This window comes from Neolamprologus multifasciatus, chromosome 19 (assembly GCF_963576455.1).
Source record: "Neolamprologus multifasciatus chromosome 19, fNeoMul1.2, whole genome shotgun sequence".
Classification (NCBI taxonomy): domain Eukaryota; kingdom Metazoa; phylum Chordata; class Actinopteri; order Cichliformes; family Cichlidae; genus Neolamprologus; species Neolamprologus multifasciatus.
Window position 1 is genome coordinate 18,981,972 of NC_140457.1, and position 25,585 is coordinate 19,007,556.

A 25,585-nucleotide genomic window follows, 5' to 3' on the forward strand; every position below is an offset into this window, starting at 1 on the left:
TAGGTTATAGAGCAGATGCACCTTTTCATATTATGTCAGCCTTCTATTTTTTAACTTAAAAAATATTATGTTTGCTTGTCTGTTTTGACCATGTCAGTGGTTTGCACTGTTGGTTATAAACTGTGTTAGCCCTACAGTGGATGAACAACCTGTCAAAGGTGTACCCTGCCTCTCAGCCCATGACAGCTGAGATAAGCTCCAGATATGTATGGATAATTTTCTTTACTGTATGTATGTGAAGCCCTTTGAATCTGAATATATGATCCTATACAAGCAAAATGTACTTGACATTTCAAGTGAACAAACAACCAATGTGAGATCACATTAATTCCATAATATCAAACCAGTTTATTTTGAGGATGCCCAAGTTGACCACTGTTATGCACCGTTTTGAGGTGACAGTAGAAAAATAGATTCCGTGAAACTAAATGCAACTTAATATCAGTCTACAAACATGGTTTCTATGATACCATACAGGCACAGTGTACCTGTTACAAATCAACACAAGCAATCACACATTTCAGATGGTTCAATTTCAAAAGGTGCTAAATAACACTATGTACACAAAACAAGCTACATGAGATTTCAAAGAATTATTTGATGCAGGCTGGTAAGCTGGTAGAAAAGAGCTTGCATAGACATCAAAGTCACTTCTCCAATAAAAGCCCAGCCGCAGGCAGGGGAAGGCACTGACTTCTCTACAGCAAAAGAGCAAAACAAGGACTTTTACTCAATGGAACATTGTCCTGGAAAATAAAACAACCACCCAACATGAACATGGGGAGGAATCTGGAGTTTTGCATTTTTTCCCCATGAAGCAACCAAGATGGAAAAATAATTTTTCTGCTTGGCAACTCTATCACTGCTAAGCATAGAGCTAATATCTTCAGATCCTCAACATATTCCTGTTACTTTTAAAGTAAAAGGAAAAAGGGGGTGAAAAGTGTTCTACAAACATGGCAATCCACAGCACCTACTATATCAAACAAACTGCCCTAGATGCATAACATTTAAGAACAAAAATAGTTTCTGAGACACAATCTTTCTGTTTATACCACACATTCTTAGTGAGTTTTCATGACAGAGACAAAGTACACAGTGTTGTCCACTACAGTAAAAACACAGACCTTCAACGACCACTAAAATGTGATAGAAACCATTAAAAATTCATCATGTGGAACTCAATTCATTATATACAATTTTCATTGGAGATATGAGCCAGCAATCGCCAACTTTTCTTCAATATAAGATTCCTTTTGTTCGAGATTCATTTGTTCCTTTTTCCCTTCAGCTAATAAACAGACGGCTCCTACAGTGCAATGATACTCGTATGTGAGGTCGAATGCCAGCTGTCGGCTGTTACAGGTTTTTATTTGTGTACTTGCAGGGTTGTGGAGCTACAGCTGCTGCGGCTCATTAACAGTATATTTAAAAGCATCAACACTGGCTCTGCACATCCACAATCTCCGGCGAGATGGAGACATGGTTTAAACATTTGGGCATGGTTGAGCCCAACTCCACCATCCAGAAAAACTGCAGTGTCTGTGTATCTTTAATGTGGACAACAGTCAAATAAGCAGTTAACGGGGGTGGCATTATAGAGACATCATACTTGATTGAATAAAGATAGCTAAAAGTGAATATTCCAAGCGCTAGTTAAGGCTTTAGATTTGATTACTTATTTTGAAATGGGAGGAAACTAACACGCTGACGACCACTCTCTGCCAAACACTGCTTAATCATTTCAGACCTTGATATGTACAAAAAGACCCGACCAAACATGGGAGTGTACAGTACTGAGATTGTGTTAACACCTAGGTGTATCAAAGTTATCCTTGCACAAAGACACGCTCTCTCACACACACAAACACACACCTGGCCTAGCTGCAGATCCAACAAATCCCCAGCGCTTGATCTGATCGCTGTACAGACATTTTCAGTAGAATAAGGTCATCCACAAATGTCCTCTCTCACATGTAGCACACAGCAGGAAGCAGTCTGCTTCTGAAATACTTTGTGGTTTAGGCCTGCGAAGCTGCCTGGATCTGACATCATACAGATTATCTAATACCCAATAAGACTGAGTCAGGCTTTTGCGTTGACTTGCACCTCTGTTGCGTGATGTCTAGATAAATTCAGCGCTGCATGTGCGAAAACGGCTTATGTTATGGCAACCTGATATTTTCCACTATATCTCAGTAATGAACCTGCCCATGATCCTCCGGCCCCGTGTGAAAACACCAGACATCTGCCTTTAAGCTAGACAGTGAGGCTGTGATAGGTTACATCTGACACAATCAGACACGGTTACTTGAGACTGACAAGCTCTGATGGCCTACTTCCAGTCGGATCCAATTCCTGCTTTGTGTGACCAAACCTTGGCCTCTTTTTTTTTAAACTCAACATTAGTGCAGAACCAGAGCAGGAGGAGAAGAATAGTCAGGTGAGTTATAGCCATGCTAAAAGAAGAAATGGAAATACCAGTTCTGGGAGGGGAAGAACACTGCCAGACATATTTACACATGATTTTATCACAATACTCTATCCCAGACTGTGTGCCATTGTTCATTTATGTAAACTGAGATCTTTATCCTGTGATCTTCCCATTCTGTGCAAGAGACAAAAGAGCCAACCAATGTAATCTGTTTTCAACCATCATTTTATAACTGAGCTTCATCTAGTGTTGCGACTTCCTCACGCAGAATTCATGCAGCATAGAGCTAACCTCTTTCTTAAGAAATGCAAGAGACCAATCTGTCCACGGAGAGCCTAAGAAATCCTCTAAACCTGCAGGACTAGGCAGACTTGCATTGACAGCTAACCTACAGCTCTTACCATGCTGACTGCGTGATGGATAGCACAGTGTGATAGAGGTAGGACAAAAGGACAGATTCTATAAATAGCAACCATCGACCACCCCTTTTCCCTGCTTCTCTCAAACTCTCTCTCTCTCACACACACTCACACACACACACACACGCAGGCAAACATTTAGTGCTTTGCTATTCATTATGATGGACAGCCACTCATCTCTTTTTCCCTTTTCTTAACCCAACCCCTGGTCTTTAAACTGGGGTTAAAGTGCAGATTTCTTATAGGGGTAGTCAGGTTTGCTAGGTGACCTGCGGTCTCTGACAATCTCTTCACTGACACTGTTTCTGTGAGGCTGCTGGAGTGGCCCTGGGCCTGACGATTCTCCAGCTAGACCCATCTCTTCTGGGGTCTCTCTGGGTCCTGGGTGTCTCTCCTCATAGTTGTCCATATTCCCACTGGGGGACCGTAAATGGCCTAAGCCATGAGTCAGGTCTGTCTCATTTGATCGCCCCTTTGAAATATGTCCCATCCTAGGTTGGGCTCCAGAGGGGCTAGCAAGGAGACCATCATGCCTCTGAGAGGTTATACTGAGGACATCCAGTCGTAGTGGGTCTGAAGCAGTCCGACCCTGTGTATGGCCCTGGGACTGAGAGTCAGAAACATAAGGAGGAGGATAGGAGCTGGAGGCGGTGCAGCTGTGGCTGTAGAGGTCTGGTCCAGCAAAGGAGGGCAGTGGGTGTGTGGAGGTTGGGGTTGCAGGTCGGCAGGAAAAGTCATACAGGTCAGGGAACTCAGCTTGAGCTTCCAGTTTGGGCTCAGGAGCGTGTCTCTTGCAGGAGTGGCCATGTCCAGGCCCATAGCCATGGCTGAGGCGGGAAGAAGGGCAGGGCCCATGAGGCAGGTGGTGGCCTGAGGGGCCCATGGGGCTCTGAGGGCCTTCCCTCTCCATTTCTGCCATGTGCTGCTCCCTCAGAGTCATGACCGAAACACCTAGCGCAATGTCAGGCATGAACTCCCTCATAACCGGCTCCATGCTCATCTGCATTGGAAAACAGATAAACATTTATGACAGAACCTGACAATCAAGATATTCATATCCCAAAGCATAAGCCGCTAGGAACATTTGACTCAACAAAAAAAACCATGTGGCACAAGGACATGCAGAAAGGCACGCACATATACACACTCACCACTTGCTGGTCTGAAAGCAAAGCTCGGCCCATAGCCTGTGGGTTGGTGCAGTCAGGGGGCTGAGGCCTGGGCACAGAGGAGTAGTCTGAGCTGCCATGCTTGGTGGCTGCATGGCGCTGGATCAGGGTGCGGTTGCAGGGGTAGGAGAAGGAACGGGTGGGGGTTGGCAAGGGCACGCGAGGTCGCCACGCACCCTTGAGCTGTGCGTGACTAGGTGTGGCAGGGGGGTGGTATGGGGGAGGTGGAGGAGGTAAGGGAGGGTGGAAGCCTGCTACTCCTTCCAGCTCTGTGAACATGCTATCCATGGCTGGACTGCTGTTTACCCGACAACGACCCACCTGGCGCAGGGCCAGTATTGGACTCTCATCTCCAAACCTTTCATCTGGGAAGAACTTGTATGGATTCTGCAGATAAAAAATAAAAATCATAAATCTCATCCTCCATAGATCTCCTCCTCCCTAACCCCTGGGAACACGCTCTGCTTTCTGCCTACCTGCAGTAGCTCAGTGGCTCCGTCTGCCAGACCAAACTCCCTCAGCACCCGCAGCTGCAGCTCATAGCTGACAGTGGCTCCCTCGCCACAGTTGAGGGCATACGCTCTCTGAACCTGCTCTGTGTGTCTTAGTTCATGCAGCCTCCGAATCATCTCCTTTACCACAGATAACCGAGGCACTGAAAAGTGAAAAAGAATACAAAGTCAGACATCAGAGTAAAATGACGTGAGTCAGTTAAAGTCTTCATAGTTTGAGTCTTAACGTTGTAATTTAATCAGGGTGCTCAGAGAATCCACTGAACAGCATTATGTTTACAGATACTTGAGCAGTTTCTCTGTTAGTCAGCAGTTTCTCATAACACTTAAGTCAAGCATGTGCATAATCCAGCCCGGGGGCCAATCACGGCCCTAGGTCAGATTTTATATGGTCCCTTGCTCCTACCCTATAAAATGTATTATTCATGGCCCGCCACCACAAACAGAATTAATAAAGTGTCATTTCTCTTTTCACCTCACGGTAGCAGCACCAGTTGGTCATGTTTAAAATGAACCTGAGATGCTGATATTCAGCAGCTTCAGCAGATCCTTATGTTATTTTATTCTCGATATGTGAATAAAAGCAGATTTATTTTGTTGAGGCTCAAACACTTGATCACCATAATTCTTGTGTTATTGAAAATAAAGTGTTAAAAAAAAAAATCATGTTTATGCTTTAAAACCAAGATGAGAAAGACTGTTGCCCCCTCAGTGATTTTCCATGAATAAATATGGAACTCTTACAAAAAAAAAAAAAAACAGAAGAAGAAGAAGAAGAAGAAGAAAGATAGATTTGGACACCCCTGACTTAAGTCAACCATAACTGTGTAGCATCTGCGACACTGCTCCTACCTGGAATTTCATTTGCCACGACTGATGGAGCTGTGGTTGAGTTGCTTGGCATTTGCTGGTGGTTAATCATGTGACAACACTGAGGCACAGCGTTGTTGACCATGTAGAGTGTGTCCGGGACGTTGGACATGCGCACTAGTCGCAAACGCACTAGGTCTGTCTGCTCGACCATCATTTCATCAAGAACAGACTGAGGACACATAAAAAAATAAATAAAAAAAACATAAGTCCTATGTGCAACTCAAGGACATGGGGAACATTTTGCAAATTAGTTCCACTTGACTGACACTTCATCTAATAATGACTCTCTGGTCTATGGATATGTTCATAAATATTCATGGCCTTGGGAAGGCCTATAAGTTATTAGGAAAGTTTGCAAACGGACATAAAGCAAATTTCAGTCAGAATGATAGAGGCCACCACTGAATACTAAATGCATAACAACAACTTGGCATGGGTAGTTTTAGCACGTCTGAGCTATAAACAGGTCGACAAATTTTACATTAGCCCGCACCCTTTACAGAAACTCTGCTCACTTTGGCGATAGCTATATGGGACACAAATATTCCCCCGGTTTCCGCCCTTTCTATAACCCCCATTAATCATAAATAAATGAACCTTACCTTAGCCTCCTCCACGTAAGGAGAGAAAAGGCGTGGACGCACATAGATGCCTGCATTCTTTTGACGCAACCAGGCATTGGCTTTACCCCCCTCAGCTGTGGGTAGCATGTCTGAAGGAGGGGTGCTTATCAAACCCCTTTTGAGCTGTGAATAGTGAAGAATGTGGATCAATGCTCAATCTATGAAGGTCACAATAACTCAGAAACACCAGTCATAAAAGCACAGCAGCTGAGAAAAGATAGATAAGTAACACTGACTGCGTCGGCGAGGACGTCACTGTTGGGAGGTAAGATGTGCTCTGTTCGGATGAAGGGCAGGAGCGGAGACAGGATCTCCTTCAACTCCTCCACATCCAAGTCTCTCCTTTTCACTCCCCTCTTGTTTACGCTGTGGGCTGTGCCACTCAATAGGTTGGGTTCTGGGTAAACAGGAACGACCACGGTCAGATATTATAATGATTGTAATGCTTTTTGTGCGTCAACATTTATAGTCAGAGTTTACATACACACATCGTGGTAATTTTGGGTTTTATATGATTTCTTTAAACTATCTTCTTCCAGGGAATGACTCTACAGTAAACCTCTTTAAAGACTTTGAAAAACAAGCCTTGGGTGCACAAATTTGAATTTAGCTTGGGTTCTCTCTAATCTACAGAGACAAATATTAAAGGCTTAAATAAATACATACAACCCCATTAATATTTAGTTAAATATTAATTTGCACGTTGCACCTCGAGCAGATGCTTTTTGTAGCCATCAACAAGTTTATGGTATAATGCTGTCTGGATATTTTACCCCTCTTATTGGCAGAATTGATTGAATCTGTTTAAATTGGTTGGTTTCCTGACATGGACCTAGCTTTTAAGCAAAATGCACAAATTTTAGGGTTTAGGGTTGAGGTTGGGACTTTAGTAGGCAATTCCAAAAGCTTAGTGTTATCCTGCTTTATCCAAAAAATGTTTTGATGTGTGTTTGGGATCACAGTCCTGTTGGAATACAAATGTCTCCAAATTTCAACAGTCTTTGAGGTGAAGTTGAAGAATGTGGAGGTAGTCCTTCAAATTTTTCAATGTATCAGTAGCACTGGCAGCAAGACAGCCTAACAGAACGATGCTAATGACAACATACTTGAAAGCTGGTGTGGTGCTTTGAGAATTGAAAGCATCACATTTACTTTTCTAAACAGCTTTGTCTTACGTGACCATAAAGCTTTCCTCCAGAAATTCATTTGGCTTGTGGGCAGCTACAAATTACAGTCAAGGTTTGAAGCTTCTTTTTTGGTTGGCATCCTCTAAGATGTAAAACGCTTCCTTGTCGACGATGACGCTGGTGTTGCAGCAGTTTCCAGCTCATGGCAGGCTCGAGCCTTGGTAGTAACGAGTTTCGTCTCATCTCTTTTTCTTCTTCCAGACATTAGGAAAGTGCTGACACATCTAAATAATTTTTACTTGAGTACAATTGTTTGAAATTGTTATCCTGGAATCTGCAGTCGTTTAGAAATGGCTCCAAGAGACCTCCCCAACTTGTGTAACTATGACTCTCCTTTTTAGATCTTCACTGAATTCCTTGAACTTTCCCATTGTTCTAACTACTGGTGATTCCAATAAGTGCTCAACAAAAATCCTTTTAATGGTGCAAAGAGAAACTACCAGCTGTAGTCAATTATCAACTTCTCATTATCATAATCATAATGAGAGGTTAATAGGGCTTGGCCTTGTCAACTTAAAGGCCACTGTAGAACTTTAAGCACCGTTTAGTAAAAGATTTGAGTGTGTATGCATGTATAAGTAGGTATATTTCCAATCCAAAATAAATTCAGATTTTTACCCTAAATTCTTGTTTTTTAAGTCATTAAAGATGTATGCTATGCAATCATTCCACCCTGGAAAAAGAACAGTTTAAACAACTCTTCTGATGAGTGGATGTAAATATCTGACCACCACTTTAAGTATGATAACACTTTTAGTGCTTTTACCTCAACTTTCTGGCTGCCTTTCGAACCTTTTGCACAAGATCGTTTTGACAAATTATAAGGATCTTGAGGAATCAGGCTGCTAGCCCTTATAATATGAATACCAATAACCTTGATCATGTACCCCTCAGAAGAGCATTAATTATCACAGTAGCAACAATGACATGACAAATCAGATCGAACCACTTCCTGTTGAATTTATGGGGTAAAGTTTGGCTCTTTTTTGCTTTTAAGTATATTCACAAGGCTCTAGTAGGTGGGTAATTTCCTCAGAGCAATTAGGGGGGCTGCTCAGAGGGTAATTATAGAGTGTATTATCTTACCCCTGTCTGCCATCCTCTTAATAAGCTGCTGCTCGCCCCACTTAACAACATACTTAAGAATGTCCTGTTCACTCGCCTGACAGAGAAAGAGAGATATAGGACAGAGAGAAAGCAAAAGACAAAAATATTATTAGGACAAGGTTAGATATTGTTGGGAACAGAACAGGGAAGGTATTACACGAGGATAAAGTGAAAATGCAATATGTTCAGGCAATGTCCCATCAAAGCTTGGGTCTGGTTTGTTTGGGTAGCTGGATTACAACACTTCACCTCAACCATCTGGTGTAAAGCCCAAGTTGCTTGGCAGTGCAGATGACAGCTCAGCTTTGATTAGGTTCTGTGTTTGAAAGCATTTCTCTCTAGGGAACTGTTTTTCAACTCTGGAAATTCTGGAGACTCAGCGTGTGCATGTGAATAGCGTCAGCACATGTGGACAGTGTGTGACTGGGGCAGGGACTGTGTGTTTGTATACAATATTTTCACTAAGTTATCAGTGCGAACCAATCATGCAACTATCACAGATTCCCAAACACCAGATTTTTTTTCCCCCCCACACTGTGAGGTGCTATAAGTTGAGAGACGTTTCCTTACCTGTAGGTAGTCAGACTGAATTGCACTGAGAAGGTGTTCTTTGCCAAGTTCGTAGAGAACATCCGAAGTGACAACTTGACTGAACTCCTCACAGAGGAAGTGCATGGCCTGCCTATGGACCCACTTGGAGCCATATGGTTGGGAGCTCCACTTGAGAATGGGGACAAGAGAGTCTAGAGACAAACTCTCCACAATAATGTCTTCACAGCCTGGAAGACGCAACGAGACAGACAAGCAGAAATATATCATATTCTGAAAAGAAGTGCATATACTGAAGTCAGAAAGATGTCACTTAACCTTAAAAAAGAAACACTACAACAACAAAAAAACCTGTTTGAAAATGTATTTAAATGATTTAACTAAACAATTATTACAGTACGGCAAGTAACGCTGTAGCCTCTGCCAAACCATCAGTAGTTTTGACTCATATTCACTGACCCAGGGAGTCTCCCTCTAGTAGCCCCCACATCCTCCATGCTGTGTTTCCTAAATCAGAGCACATACCAGAACAGCAGGCAGCGGCTTTACTCTAACACACCAACCCACAGAAATGCCTTTGATACCTTGATGTGTTTCAGTCTCAAGCTGCCTTCTCTTAACCGTGATAAGTAAACACAGCAGCTTGCGGAAATGTGCTGCCGGTGCACAAGCACACACTTTGCAAAGGTGTACACACAGACCACTTGTGTGCATAAATCAAAAATGCATTAAAAGCCACAGAAGGCTTAGGGAATTATGTGCCTGGTGCTCTAGTCATTTAAAAAAGAACCAAGTTTTGCAAATTCAGCCAACAATGGCACTCAAACTCTTAACACTTAATCTAAAACGGATCCATTTATGCAGAAATAAAGCCTCCATGTCCACTTGGATTAACATATGATCGGTTTGGTCAAGCCATCTATCACAGTTCCAAACATGAGAGAGTCTTAGTGGCTCACATTGAAAGTTCTTCTCCGATCATTAACACAAAGTGGACATTCATGAAGATAAAGCCAGACTGACTGATGTCCAGTCAGAGCTGTTCTGAAGGGAAATAAAAGCTTGCCAGCTTCCTCATTCCAGGCGGTCCTGTCCATCAGTTCATCGTTGGAGGAGCAGCGGCGGCAGCAGCAGCACTCCTCTGGGAAAATCTTAAACTAGAAAATCTAAGCTGCTCTTCCGCCCTCAAACCACCACTTTGAACATAAACGCCGGGAAATTGGACACCAGACTTCAGAGCGATGACCCCACTGATACTTCAGCTTCATATCCATGCAAGCTGTGTGTACAAATTTTTGATTAGAATGGATAAGCAACCATAATGTACATGCACAGCTATGAACCCTTTGGGTGTTTTTGCTTGTAAATGCAAATTCGAGAAACACAAAGCAGACGCCCGCAGTCTTTTCAGCTGAGGCTGCATCATTAAGACAGATGTAGCTGAAATGTGGGCCTGCATATTTTTTTTATCCTTTTTATCCGCTTTAAACAGACTGAAAAACGGGAGAAGATTTCCAGCATCTGCCTCATTGCCCACTGCTGGTCGTTTTGCTATTCATCTTCTAGAAAGTCCTCCAGTCTAGTTCAATTTGATTTTATTAATTTTTTTCCACCTTCCCCTTAAAGCAGACACACAGGCATACGTCCACAAAGCAGGCAATTCCCCACTTGGGACCAGTGGCACAGGAAAGCAAACAGCTCTGCTCTCTGTTAGCCCATTCAAATTCTCAGTGACAGCCAGTCTTTTAAAACGCAGCACTTTTTATTATGAGGTGGAGATTAGAATCAGCATTATATCTAGTACTAACCCGCCTCTCCCTCTCCACGGGTGGTGCACCACATTCACTGGAGCTTAGTCGACTGACAAGAATATCAACAGAACAGCAGGAACAGCGACAGTCAGCTCTACACTACACCAGCTTTGGAGTACGTATGCATTTTGTCATGCTGTCATGATTTGGAGCTCTGTGTTTATAGAGCACACAGTCTCCAAAGCCACTTAAAACATCAACTGCACTCAAAGGCATGTAAACAAGCATGTGGATGTAAATCATCTCAGCCAATCAGTCAGGAAATGGAGCTTCAGTCAAAGCAGTCAAAACACAAGATAGGGCACTGAAATCGCTGGTCGGTCAGAGAGCAAGGGAAGGCAGCAATGAAACTGCACTGAAGGGCTATCATCTCTTCAGCGCGCTTGAAAAATTAATAAGGCTTTTAATACTGGTTATTATTTGAGTGAGATGTAGTCGTAAAGGGAAGCCCATCTTGAGAATTAATAAGGAAGAATGACAGAGAGCTCTACAAAAACCTCCAAGGGCCAAACCTCCTTGTAGCCGGAGGGAAGCAGCCAAGGAGCACGTAAAGGGGGATGACAGTGTGACAGATGAGAGGGGGCTCTTTCTATATGAAACCCCTGACATAAACCTCTCTGCTGTCCTAAAGAGACGTCAACAAAACAACAAACAAAACAGCACAAATTTCAAGTTTCATAATTAACCCAAATTAGGCAGATAAACACACGTTTCCAAAATGCACAAAAATAACTCTAGGAATGAAGTGATCTCAAAAAGTGTAACAACAGGAAGCTAAAGAGTAGAAAGAGAGACTTGGATAAAATAGCATCAGGTTAACCTAAACTATTTCACCACATTCCACTTTGAGGTTTCACGGGAAATGATTTGAGCTGTGCAAAACAGACGGAAAGGGAGCAAAGAGGGATAAAAATACCCCTCGATTAGGGGCTTGTTGAGAAGGTGGGGGGGCGGAGGGGGAAGACGAGGTGATGGTGTGTGGGGATGACACCATATGCCTCCTTGTTGCTGGCTTAAGCTGCCAGAATGACCCTGAGTGTGACACCCGAAGCTTGAGGGTGGGAGCTGGTGTCTAACCAGTTGTGTGCCCAGTGCTATTAAAATCACCACACAGGTCTTAAAAAAGGTAATTGACTCTCAAGCCTTCAGTCAATACAGCAGCTACACAGTATTGATCCCCTGCTTTTAAAAGATTTTAATACCAGCATGTTTATTGCAATAAAGTGCTGTGTGTTTAAAAAAAAAAAGAAAAGAAAAAGATGTACATGTATATTTTTTATTACTTCCTCTGTAAACAGGATGTGTGGTTTCCTCTTATCAGCTTAAAGACCCACACCTACTTTAGCACATTAAGATTATGACATGGACTATATTTGTATTAATGCTGCAGCATAAGTTTGCAGAAAAAGATTCTGGCTACTCTATAGTGATCTCAGCTTTATAAAACAGTGTGCCAACAGAGCATATAGACTATGTTATACATCTACAGCTACCTTACCATAAAAAATAACCTTTGAGCTACAGAGGCGTGAAGAATTGAAAGAAAACACTCACAGGCTTTTATTGTGAAACGACAATGGTGAAGCTGTCAAATCACAAAGTATATTTTAAATATTCTGGATGTAACTGTAAACGAGTGTCTTAAAATAATACTGGTTTGATTTCATTAGAAAGCACAAAGCAGTCAAACTCTCTGGTCTTTATAGCTTCACTAAACTAATTTCCTATACTGTGACTATGAAGATCATTATTGGCCGATAAGACACGATAAAGTAAGAAATTGTGTTTCGTCACTTTTGGATTCACACGGGCCAAATTCAGTAGTTTTGCATGTATTTGAAAAAGACTGCTTTAAATACTGCATACTTGAAAAGGTTATTCTGATTAAAGTGGATTTTTGTTTATTTGTGTTGGAAACTGCAAAATGCTCAGGTGCCACTTTGGAGGAAGTGCAGTGGAGGAAGCGACTGGCTCATGTAAAAGTATGGCTTTAACCTTTGCTACCAGGGTCAAAAAAGAGAGTAATCTGAGTAAAGATAGAGCAGAAATGAAGTGTTGACAGAAGCACCTCATGTAACAGAGAGTGGGGCTGTATGCCTCCAGAGGGAGAGATAACCTATATCAGCCTGTTTCTAACACCCGTCACAGCTAGAGTAATCTGCAGCCATATTAAGTGCAGCATAGTAAGACACTGAGTCTGGTAAAAAATTACATGAAAAGAGACGTTATAGCAGGGTTGAGTTTTGCAAGGCATCAACTCACGTACAAAATTCTATCCTATTATGATAAAAGTCTAGCTCATATTATTAAGTTAATAGAAAATGACACAATTATGACAGGCTGGACAGGCAAATTGACTCTAAACCTTATGATCAGGCTATTGAACTACAGTTGGTTGCTGTTAAGGTTTTAAGCAATTTGTCGTAGAGACCTTGCCAGCAATTTGACTCATGTATTCTGCAGACAGGAAGGAAGAAATTACTTAGGAATGAAACTAAACAAAAAAATTGTGAGGCAGACTGCTTATCTGGGACTTTTTTTGCTCATTTCCAGCTCCATAATTTTAATCTTGTACTCTGCTAGAATTGCTGTATATGATTCGCAGTTCGACATAATGATTATTTATATATCCGTATGTTATACTGGGCTGCTGTTCAGACTCTCTGCTACTATCTGAAACAAGCCCCTCTCCATTTAAGCCAACGTTCCTCTGGCTGGCTGCCCTTTAGATGGAAGATTTATGGCAGATGGAAAGGGCTTCTGTCCTCACAGCCAGAGCTGTGTGCCCAAGATGACCATATTAGGAATATGTCACTGATGTCACACAGAGCCAAGAGTTAAAAAACAACAACAAAAAACTGTATGAAACAAAGCATTTAGAGCAATAAGAAGCCGGAGCTGTTGGCTCACAGGGATTATTCACATATATACCAACCCACATTGGCCATGTTTATTATGAGCATTGACTATCCTAATAGTATCAGTAAGACAGAAAATAAGCAAAATAAGTCAAAACAGAAAAATGTGGTTGCTATCACACCCTATGTTGTTGATATTGTGACTATGACTTACCTTGAGCCAGCATGCTAAACTCCAAAAACAGAGCAATATGGTACAGCTCCATGGCCTCTTCAGTGCGTGTGCTGGCCCCACGGCTCCCTGACACTAGGGCTTGCACCTCACCGAGGCTGCCTGCTGAGGGGCTGCCACGCAGCACCAGCCCGAGCTCGACGACATCCGTGTACATGCAGTGGAGAATAACCTGCACATATTTTCGTGGTATTATGGACTCATCCAGCACTATGCGGGTGGGTGTCTGGAGTGTGCGCTCTGTCATTTCCTCGCCTGTGCGAATACGTCGCTGCAAAAGGTTCCTAAAGAAAGGAGAGCGTGCTGACAGGATAGCTTTGTGAGCCCTAAGGTCCTCGTCTGGGGTCCCTGCAGCTCCAGGGGCCCCATTGCCTCCTTGACTCACTGATGTTGCTGCAGCCACAGCTCCTCTCTCATTACAGCTCTCTATCATTTCAGAGTCTGAAGAGAAGCTGAGCAGAGCGTCATAGTAGCACATGTAATCAAACAAGCCCTTCATGTCTGCCTCCAAGGAGTTAGGTGTACCAAATTCCTCGCTTAGCTGCACTAGCACATCCACATTCTGAAGCCTCGTATCCTCTGCTCCACCCACCCCAAAATCCCCAGTGTACAAGTAGTGAAGTAGGGCGGAGAACATGGGAACATCAATGCCAGCCGTGTCAATGTCCATTAGAACCTCTGCTCCATACCCGGGAGATGAAGACAGCAAGGTCTTAAAAAAGGGACAACGGGGAGCCAGGATGGCCCGATGAGCTGGAAAACAAGTTCCCCGGAAGATGAGGTCCACATCTGTGCAGTACTTGTGCTGGTAGAGAGCAGCTAGATCCCGCTGCAAGCTAGGAGCCTCTGGACGTGCGAGGCTGGCCTGGAAGCTCAGCTCCTTGAGGGCTGCCGTTCCCTCATACTCCTCCACCAGGGGCGTTTGTGTCACGGGACGTCCCCACCCTGACAAAAGCTCGCGCATCTGCCGCGCGTGATCCGCTGAGCGGCTAGACTTCCTCCTTTTGATGAACCTTCGCTTGAGAGTCGCCAGACCAAGACTCTTCTTCTTCCTGTCTGCCGGCCGCTCATGGCCGTGCTCCAGGCTGTATAGCTTTGACTCCCAACCATATCCCTGCTGAGAGTAGGATGAGGTCCGCTGGAATAAAAACAGCTGAAGGTTAGCCTAAAATTTTTTGTGTTTTAAATACATCTAATTATAATAGAAAGAAATTAACAGTTTTACCATTACAAAAAAAAAATTAACGGTGGGTGGTCAAGCTTTCCCTGACACACACAGCCACTTTTTACATTTTGTAGTTTTCATAATGGGAAAATTGTGACATTTAGTGTACATTCATAACATGTTTTAGGTTTACCTGCAGTCCCTGTGACAAATGTGTTCATGCCCCCCCCCCAAACAGCAACAATGGGTCCACAGTTTTTGTAAAAACGAAACAGTAAAAGGTGGTATGTACAGAAGTTTCAATGCAATTCGGACACAATTTAGGCAGATAAACACCCTTATTCTGCCGGCTGAAAGACTTTCTATTCTTGGTTGAGCAATTTTTTTTTAAAGGACTGTCTTACCACAAATTGCATGTTAAATATACCTAGATTTTCAGTGATGTTCATGTAATAGTATTGTGAGAGCCCGATAAGGCGTCCATGGCGTAGACCATGTATATGCATCACTTCCATTTCTGTCAGCCCAACCTTCCTGCAGCTTCTTTTACCGTCATATGCCCCCCCTCCCTTTTTTTGCCCACCAGACATGTTTTTTTCTGAAAGTTTTCTTGCTCAATAATATTTGTTGATTTTCACAGTTCCCTTTAAATGCTATTTTTAATGCCATTCCGGGCACTGGAAATTGTAAGCTGGAAGCACTTTGATATCTTTTTAAAGCTTTCCCCTTCCTTGTAGGCGACACTTGGTTTCATTTCTCATCCTCAGTCTTTGTTAAGAGGAACCCACGGTTACTGAATCCTGGATATGTTTGAAGAGTCAGAGAATTTAATCAAAGAGAAAGTCCTAATGGTAATTCTTCTTAAAAACCCCAATCAAATTCTTCAAGTGGAGGGCTTCCACAACTTTTGCACAAGCCAGCCACAGTTATTTCTCAGGTGTTTATTTTCAATTTTTTAGGATCAAGATTTAAAATGAATTTGAAAAGAGGTTCATTTTAGTGCTCCTTTGCTGCAAGAGCTGTATTTGTTTCTTTTTTTTTCTTGTTTCAAAAGCAGCCTGCACCAGTTTACTGTTGTATATCTGTGCCCTGCTCTATCAAGCTAAGGACACTCATGCCTGACCCAGCTACCAAAACATCTGGATCTAGTTCAACAACTGGGGAAAAAAAGGAAGGAAAAAAGTCTTTTTATTTTTTTTTCAGACCAAACCTTGATCATCACAGACCCAATTATAATCCTGTCCTACTTTAGACTCCTCCATCAACGTAGGTCCATTCATGTATTTACGCCCAATCAATTGCACTGAATAGCAGTTATCTTTTGCTTGAGAGGCAGGACTTGTACGTCAGAGGAACCTCTGCCAAGGAGATCCTCTCTGCCTGCCTTTCTCTCAGGATCCATCAGTGTGACCCAAATAGTAATCATTCTAACACTGTGAATCATCTATGGCCCCGGCCAGCTCAACCAAGCAGCTACAGAGCTCAGAGCAAACGGGAGAGGTCTCAGGGGCTACTGAGATAATTTGGCTCTTTGCAGTGCTTTCACTTTGAAGTGGAAACCCACATAAACCCCAGACTTAAGTCATTCTAAAACTGAAATAAACACTTTTTTTAACTTAAGAAAAGACTTATTTAAATTAATCTCTGGAGCAGCTCTCCAAACGCTCTGGCACTCAGGACTGCAGGGAAAGCTTTAAGAGCCATAAACTAGACTCTGCCACTTTCTTCAACAGCAATCAAAAAGAGTGCTTAAATGTCGACAATATGTACATACAAGCAAACCACTACACTCCATGTCAGACAGGTTTTCTGAGGATACAGGTACTAACTGAAGGCCATATGCTATGCTCTTCAACAGTGACAGTAGTGAAATTGGAACAAGACCAAAAGCGAGAGAGAGAGAGAAAAAAAACCCCGAAACCTCTTCACATTAAAAACTCAAAGTGCAGCTGTCAGCCCATTCAGACCAGAAAGTAGGCTATAGTCAGTCACAGGGCTCGCTTCCTGTCTACAAGTTAGATTTCAGTTCTGACAAATAAATACTTAATGCAATTATTCGTCAGCCTTAAACAATAATTTAAGTCCATATGGCACAGTAAAGTAGATCCACTGCTTTTTAATGAATTGAGTGTGTACTCAAAAGCTCTAGTTTAAGAGCTCTCATGCATAAAAATGTTCACCTATTGAACCATTAGTTGCCATGGAAGCAGGTTAATATAATGTAATGTGTATAGCAGACCATCCCATTATGTTTGTAGAGATATTTTTTTAATCAAATCTGATTATTGACTCTACTTTGGACATGAAGAGAAATTGGGTTTTTCACCAGTAATTCATCTAACAAAAGACATTTTGCCATATTGTAAATAATAATAATAATAATAAATAGTCATATACATGAACTGACCGGTGATGCACTTAATACCTATAAAAAGTCTGTTGTGCCTGTGAACTTCCCCCTATCCGTGGGGAGCACGAGTGCTGGGTAGCTGGATCCATTGGCACCCATACCTCGGTTCTCTTCACTTGCTATTTGGGGGTCCCCCCTCGTGCTGAGTCATTCTGCTCAGACAACGTATTCCTCTCAGTCGTCAGTTGCGGGTCAGGCACGGGTCCTCTGAAGCATCCTCAGAGCTCCAGGCCCAAGCTGCCATGGCTGGAGGAAGAACAGAAGGAGAGATATTTAAGCTTAAGAGTGACTGCATTTTAAATGTTGTTGACTGCAACATTGTGAGATTGGACTTTTTGGAAAGATAATGAATGGCCAGATCCTGTCAGTGTTAATGAAGGTGAACAGAGGAACACTTAATATTATCTATCTCACCGTTTCAGCCATATTGATTTCACGGCACCGATGAATCATAGCTGTCTTGCCATTTTACAGGTTTGAAGTGCTAAAAATTGAGTTTTTGTGAAAAGTGAAAATTGCATGGTCATTCTCCTATCTATAATCTTCAACAGTGACTCCAGTTAAGAGAGACTTCCCTATCCTCCCCTCAAGAAAATGACAAGCAGTCAACTACAATGTAATCCAGATGTGGTGGGGGACTTTCAGAGGGAGGTACAACCCAGAACAAGTTACTCTGCTTTTGCCTGTTATCACCTTAAACTAGAAGTAGTCTAATAAATGATTTGGGTACTTTTCCAGTTCAGTCTGTAGCCAGTGAAAACTCTTTAGTGTAGATATGTTTGACTGTAGACTTAATCCAGTATTGTAACATATTATGTTATGAGGTGGGCAACAAATATACAAATATAGAACATAGCATAAATATGTCTCTTGACAGTGATTCTACAATACAGTTTATACCGGGGGTGCTTCATTTTCAATCCTTCCTCTCCAGGAAGCTGATGAATTTATTTATCATGAAATTGTGGTTTCTTGATAAATAAACGACAAGAAAATGAATACAAACCAAACCAGAACTTTGTACCTTGCATTACTTTAAAGTATAGGAAGTCTAATACATGATCTGGGTACTTTTCCAGTTCAGTATGTAGCCAAACTGATCCAATGGGTAGCCAACATTTAGCCAAATCAGCTCCAGAGATGAGATTAACACCCGTTTTAAGGCCTGAGATATTAACACACATATACATGCACATCCACACACAGCTGGTCCTGGTGTGTATTTGGCACCCAGAGCCATTATGCTCACATGGCTACAAATCAGTGTGGTCTTAATGAGGTTATACTCAGGTTATTATGTTTGGTCTTTAAGAATTCGATCAGGAAAAGTAATTCCCCCTGCAAATTCTGGTGGACGCAGCAAGTGATCAGCAGAACATTATAAAATAAAAGCTTTTCATATCATTTAAATTATTTTCTACATTAATTTTCTATCATGATAAAAGAAAGATAATATATGATTAGATAATTGTATTGTATTGTATCTTTATTTATTTCAGACATATACAAAAAAAACAATATATACACAAGTACACATACTTGCATTTACTCTGTGTACATACACACACATACACATAACTTGTATTTTATCAATGACGGGAACATTTATGCTTTAGATTACACAAACCTTAACAGCCGACTTTATGCAAATCAGTTCTCTAATGTGACAAAAACTCTACTAGACATCTGAGCACTCTGTTGTTAATTCATATGTTTGGGGGACCAGCTAATAATTCAAAGACAGAAGCTGTGCTGCAGATGCAGAGTTGAGCAGCTTTAAGTTGCTCTTTACAGTCATTACCATAACTTATTGCTGTGAGCCATGGCAATGGCCAAGCAGTTTTCCCTCTTCTCTTTTCGTGCTGTCACCAGCTATGATCTAAAAGAAAACAGGGCACCTCATTAACTGAGTGTACTGACAACTACTCAGGCTAACAATTGCAAACTGAGTCTATCTGGCTTCATTTCGACAAGCATGTAGACTGCAGTTATAGAGCCACTAATCAAAACAGAAGAAAACTATAAGTCACTGCTCTCAGGAAAAACAAAACAAAAAACTAAACAAAATCTGTGAAAAAAAAAGGTACTGCTCTCCTAATTTCTTTTTTTTTCTCTTTGCGTTTCATTAGTTGAATCAGATTGGGTTTATCTATAACAGTAAGTTAGATGAAGTTTCAACTGCAGTTTATGAGTAGTCAATTCAGAAATGCAGGCAAATCCAAAGATTTTTGCAACCAAAGAAGAGGGGAAGATTCCCAATTTCCCTCTGCACTTACATCTTGGCATAAATGCGTCCCTTTATAAACATTACTAAGAGATTTGAAAATGTAATCCTCATTGTGGTCCTTTAAATAACTCAACACAAAAAGAGTCATGTATATATTCTCATTTAGTCTCTTTTGTATGTTAGACCAAACTGATGGGAGATCTGCTTTATCTCAGACTGCTGGTTTTCCTGCCTACCATACTAATAAATCATTGTGTCTGCCCCTGTAGAGAACCACTCCACAACCTCCCAAGGGTTCAATGGAAAACCACAGCCTCTTACTCCACACACAAATAGTCACCAGGCAGTCACACTAGAGCACTCCAATAAAAACATTGGTTGATCTTTATTTCATTAGACTGCTTTAAATAAGCCCCATCTTCACAGGGAATTAATTTGGACAAAATTAGAAATTGAATTTGAATATGTAGGAGAGAGGAAGCAGCCCTTGAGATATATACTGTCTTGTTTACAAAAAGGCAGCGGTGGTGGTGGTGGTTGGGGTTCTCTAAGGAGCAGAGCAGAGGCAGAATAAAACAAAGCAACTAACGCATCCATTGAACACCACACCAACTTCCCAGCGAGGCGGCTTTAATTCATTCAAATTAGCGAACCAAATTTAACTTTAGCTGCAGTGCTGAATTCTAAAACCATAATTTAGGGCAGAGACCTGACTCACAATGTTCAAGAAGCATTTTGGCCATAATCTCTCTGATGACAAACATTAAGACACTTTCCTGCAGTTTAGATTGAAACACTGAGGCGCTCTGTTGTTGCTCAGGCTGGGAGCAGAGGAGGGCAGTGCCACAGACGGGGGAAGGCAGACACCAGCCGAGCTGGACTATGCGTCCCTAATGAGAGGTGACAAGAGACACTCCCTGCCCCCACCTACCTCTACGCACACGCTGTCATGGACACATATGCACCCTTTCAAACCGCTCACCTTGCCTCAGTCATGGATCACTTTTATGTTATTTTAACAATCAGCCAGTTAAAGGGGCTTAAAAGACAAAAGAACAGCCGTCCACTGAACATACAAAAAATTACTTGGCACGCGAACAGGAGCGATGTATTATTCAAATGACTGTCAGGGCTCTTTATTAATCATTTATGTGGATATCCTCATCATGGCTAGAGAAAACGGAAAAGGTGGGTACACAGGTCTTCGGTCCTGTACGCAAGCCCAAATTTTAGCAGCACATTTCTATTATTTCAGTGCAGCCTTTTCACAAGTCGTTTCCATAAACCTGAACTCATCTGCTGGAACACACACGCAACCGGCGTTTGAAGTCAAAGTGGCAGCGGTAATTAAGCAAGAATGGGCTTGACAAGATTTCGCCAAATTAAAGGTGATGTGGAGAATTACTCGGCCAGCGTCGAAGATGATTGAGAATTTCCCATTTCATTCCTCTTCGGTAATTTTATAACAGCTTACTAATCTAAAAAGGTGCACACGTCTGTGCTCAAACAGCTTGAAGAAACCTGCGCGCTGTGTGCTCTACTAGTCCCACTCTGAATCTTGTGAATAAAACTATGTCCGCTTTTTGATGGACGTCTTTGTTTGGTTCAGTGGCTAAATGCCCTAATCCTCTGGAAAGGAGCCAGTGCCACAGTCAGGCCTGAATGAAACACTGAAATACTCTCCCCAAACACTTTCCTGTCTGCAATTACACAGCAGTGTCATGCATTAAAGCTCTCACACACAGAGCTCTTCAATTTAATGTTTCCAAAAGGTATTTTTATTAGTCCAATGCTGACATATGTGTGTATCCATTTCACAATAGGAATCACAGAAGAAACAAAGTTTATGTTTCTGATTCACATACAACAAGAAAAACAAAAGATGCTGGCTTTGGGGGATGAAAAGAAGTTTTGCTGTCACAAAACCTGTTAAATGACCTCTGGGGTAAGTTGCCCATTACGTCCTTTGCTAACAGAGCTGTACAGAAATACAGCTTTCAGTTACAGATTGTCTGACTCTTTTGATATTTGATACAATCAAGGGTGCTCTGGAAGGTCATAAAAAAGCAATGCAGCAGTGAGCAGAAACCAGAACTCTCTAACACAGAGTGACCTCCATGGCACTGATGTGTCTGCACACATCTCGCAGCAAGATACCCGACTGGAACAGCCACCAAAGGTTGGTGGAAAACAAAATAAAGTCCGTCCTTTTAAAATAATAGTCATATTTTGTCTGAAACGATAACCGGAGAGCGGCAGACCGCTTATGTCGACAATGTTTTTTGCCAATCAGGTAAATCAGCATAATGTTGTGTCAGGCCATTCAGCTGATTACAGATTCTGGCAGGAGAGCCATGGGAAACTAAGGAAAAATCGGAACAAGCTAGAAAACAGACAACATGGTGAAATGACAGAAACGGAGAGAGGAAACAAAAGTCCTCACGATGATGACTCATGGTGAGCAGCCTCAGGATTAGCCTGTGTCAACTAACAATATGAACCGTAATGGTGCATATTTGACATTTCACCGAGTACGCTGTCAGCTGATTAGGTTTTGCTCTAGAGGCCATGAAACAAAATGGCAAATATCAAACACAGCTACCTCAAAGTTAATTTGTTTTCTTTCAGACCTTTGATTTAAATACATGATGGCAACTTATCCGACAAACACTGGACAGATGAATGTCATCCTGTAGGTGTGCTTGCAATGTAAAACCGAACAGAACCATCATGTGAAGTAGGCATACACTTAATGACTGCGCAAACATAACCCAGTAGTCGATCTTCAGAGAATGAATGGCAACTCAGGAAACAATGGGTGCTTATTTTAAGTGAGATGTCAATGCTCATTGTTGGGTTCTCCATCCAACTGGCCAGGGTAAACAGCATTCAGGGTAAAGTGCGGCTGACTGAGTGGCAAGTATTTGCAAGCTCGCTGCCTTTTCATGCCAGTCATGGATTTCTGAGCACTGTAACACTGATAATTACATGTCATTATACAGCTCTGAAGCACTGACACAAATACTTAACCCAGCGAAATGGTAAACATGAGCACTAAAGCGCACGGGGAAGGCACCTTTATTCAAGTGAGGAGCTGCAAAGACAGACAGGCTGCATTTTAGAAAAAGATGGAGTTAACGGACTAACTGCTGAGTCTACCCGCAATTTCAGTGAGATTACCATGGGATTATCGCAGACTGCATATGGCTCCTCATCACTTACACGGATGCTAATGCCAACAAACATCACATACGTTGTTAGGAAAAAAATCTCGCTACAGCAACACTAATTTTCTATTGGATGGGTTCAGATACCTACACAATTCAAAGAAGTCATTGGTATCTAAATCTATTATGGTAATAATTGTATGACTTGTGGAAATTATTACAAGACCTAGCCACGCAATAAGTCTTCATCTTTACATAGCGGCTACAATTGCGGTTTAAGCTGTCCCCAAAGCTCAGTCTGTCAACTACTGTGTCACACAGATGCAATAATCAGCAACATGTAGGTTTTTCTCCAAAGTGACACAAAAATCACACTTATCCTGAACTTTTCTACCAATACAGCCACACGCAAAACGAAAACAAATAAGAGCACTCTTCTCCAGTCCGTATGAAAATAAATCAAATTATTTGCAAAGGCTTTGTTAGCCTGCCGTTATCACGGAGCTATTGTTGCTCTGTGGGCTACCGCTGCTCAGCGGAAGCTTTGGTTAAAAGTGCCTTTAAGAGCAGAGGAAAAAAAATAAAATTAAAGCGGATTGTTTTTCGCGGCTGATAAATAAAAAAGGGAAGTAATGTCCAAATTGTTTGGCGACAGCCCAGCAAGAGGAGTCATATTCACCACAGCCCTGTAATTAGTAGCATATCCTAAGAGGCTAGGGTAAGCTATCTCTGCGGTGTCGCTTTGACTTCAGCCCTCGGAAATTTACTTTGAGCAAGATGAGATGCAACTGTTGAAAAGCGGTCGTTAAAAGATATTTACCAGAAAGTGAGGAGCTTCGCAGGCATTATTTTTTCTTCGTTTCCCCTCGTAGTTTAGGCAGCACTCCGATCCAACTTGTCTCAGGCAGAGAGAGGGAGAGGGAGAGAGAAAAGAAATGCAGCTCAACACCTTCTTTTCCCAACTCTGCTCATTACGCACGGCTCGACGTCAACCTTTGGTCTCTAATGTGCAATAGTTTCCACTTGCATCGACTTTCCGGTGATTTTCAGCATCTACCTCGACTAAAAACTAAACCCAGACCGTTTTAAATCTCGGTTCGGTTCGGTATTTCCCCTTAGTAGCACAACGCCTTGTTGGGTGGTTGTTATGGCCTATCCCAACGCTACCCGTTTCAAGTTAGCCAAAATAAGAAGGAAACTTCCGGTCATGTTTTTCAAAATAAAACCTTCAAACGCGAGAGATTTGCATTTTCGTTGTGCAGTAACTTGCAAGCCCAATGAAAAAGCATTTCACATCCCGCGTTTGATATTCAAATTTTGCACAAATTCTGCAGGTGTCGAATAGATTTAAAAGGCACGCTTTGCTCGTGCTCTGAAACGTCTTAATTTTGGAAGTAAAGTCTATCTTTCTTTGAATTTAGGTCAACTTAACACCCTCATTGCTGTATGCCGTCTGTTCAAGAGGCCCGTCAGTACTCACAGCAGATTGTGCAATATACCGTTTGCGAGCGCCCTCTAGCGTTTAATTGGTGGCAGTAGTCAGAAATGGGCTACGTACGTGTCACAATCATATGGTCAAGACAGTACTTCTCGGCTTCCCTTTACGTTTTATATAACTGATGACATTGTCAGTAATTCTGCAGGAGAATCGGGAGCTGTGACGAACAGCGGTATGCAATTTTAAGTATAATATTATAGAAAATGATCCAGACAATGCAACCCAGCGCATGGTTTGTCTATTAACCTTTCCCTCTTTCATTTAGAGACAGACCTATGAGATGACGTTACTGTGATGCAGGCTGCACCACCAATTTTCGCCTTGATTATTATGTTAAAGCTAACGGCAGCAATGCATCTTTGCAATACATACACGTATTGATCCCTTTACACTGTTTGATTTGGAATATTTTTCTTTTTCAGTGTCGACTATTATGTGAACAGGTATATGCTAGTAGTAAAGACTTCAGGGATAAAGTTGGTTCTGTTTTTTCCCAGCTAGATCTAGTTCTTACTGCATCCTGTTGAGGGCGACAGAATACATGTAATGTGAGTGCCAAAACCTTTTTGTATGTACACTATAGGTTTCAAATAATCATAAACAATGGACACTGTTTTATTATTTGCATCGACTTGCCATGTTGATATAAATCTACAATTACCCTGCAATCACCCCGAGTAAGGAATTAAAAAGGAAAAGCCTTAAATGACAAAGTTAAGCAATACATGCCTTTGGTTTTATTCAGGCAGTCTGTCCTCCAGTCTATTAAATAGAAGGACAGAATAGAATGGAACAGAACAGAAATACAAGAGATTTACTCAGACATCTGGATAGCCCCGTCTTTGTGTTGACTTGTGAAGTTTATCTTTTAAAGATTTTTGTTAAGCGGTTCTGGTTCAGATACCATAATATTTTTTTGAAATGACAAAAATTTCTATCTATATATGGAATTAATATACAAGTTGTGTAGTGATAGTAATACAGTTATTGATAGCTAAATGTTCTCTAAAAAGCCTCTGGTTAATCCACTGGTAAATCAAGAATTGACTCTAAAATTATTTTCCTCACAGTGATCAGGCCACATCATATCTTTAAGACCTCATAGTATCATATTATCCCAACAGAGCATGTCACTCTCAGACTGCAGGTTTACTTGTGGTTCTTTGAGTTTTTAAAAATGAGAATGGGAGGCAGAGCCTTCAACTATGCTGCCCCTCTCCTGTGGAACCAGCTTCCAGTTTGGATTCACGAGACAGACGCTGTCTCTACTTTTAAGACTTGACTCAACACTTTGCTTTTTGATAAAAGGTATAGTTGGGGCTGGATCAACAAACCCTAACCTTT

The 25,585-nt window shown here is 41.8% G+C and overlaps 1 protein-coding gene across 2 annotated transcripts; it reads right to left on the bottom strand.

Annotated features, from left to right (window-relative positions):
* Positions 1 to 324: 324 nt before the first annotated feature.
* On the bottom strand, positions 325 to 24,178 carry btbd7 (BTB (POZ) domain containing 7). 2 transcript variants are annotated; one of them, XM_085142774.1, is made up of 10 exons: positions 23,564 to 24,178; positions 13,757 to 17,595; positions 8,895 to 9,103; positions 8,304 to 8,379; positions 6,267 to 6,427; positions 6,010 to 6,153; positions 5,387 to 5,576; positions 4,499 to 4,677; positions 4,005 to 4,409; positions 325 to 3,853 (listed from the first exon to the last, which is right to left on the bottom strand). In XM_085142774.1, exons 2-10 carry the CDS (start codon positions 14,736 to 14,738, stop codon positions 3,077 to 3,079), a joined length of 3,123 nt encoding a protein of 1,040 aa, XP_084998900.1. In that variant the 5' UTR covers positions 14,739 to 17,595; positions 23,564 to 24,178; the 3' UTR covers positions 325 to 3,076. The 2 variants fall into 2 exon arrangements, with proteins under 2 accessions (XP_084998900.1, XP_084998901.1); XM_085142775.1 differs by having other exon boundaries at positions 4,344 to 4,409; positions 23,564 to 24,177.
* Positions 24,179 to 25,585: the final 1,407 nt, after the last annotated feature.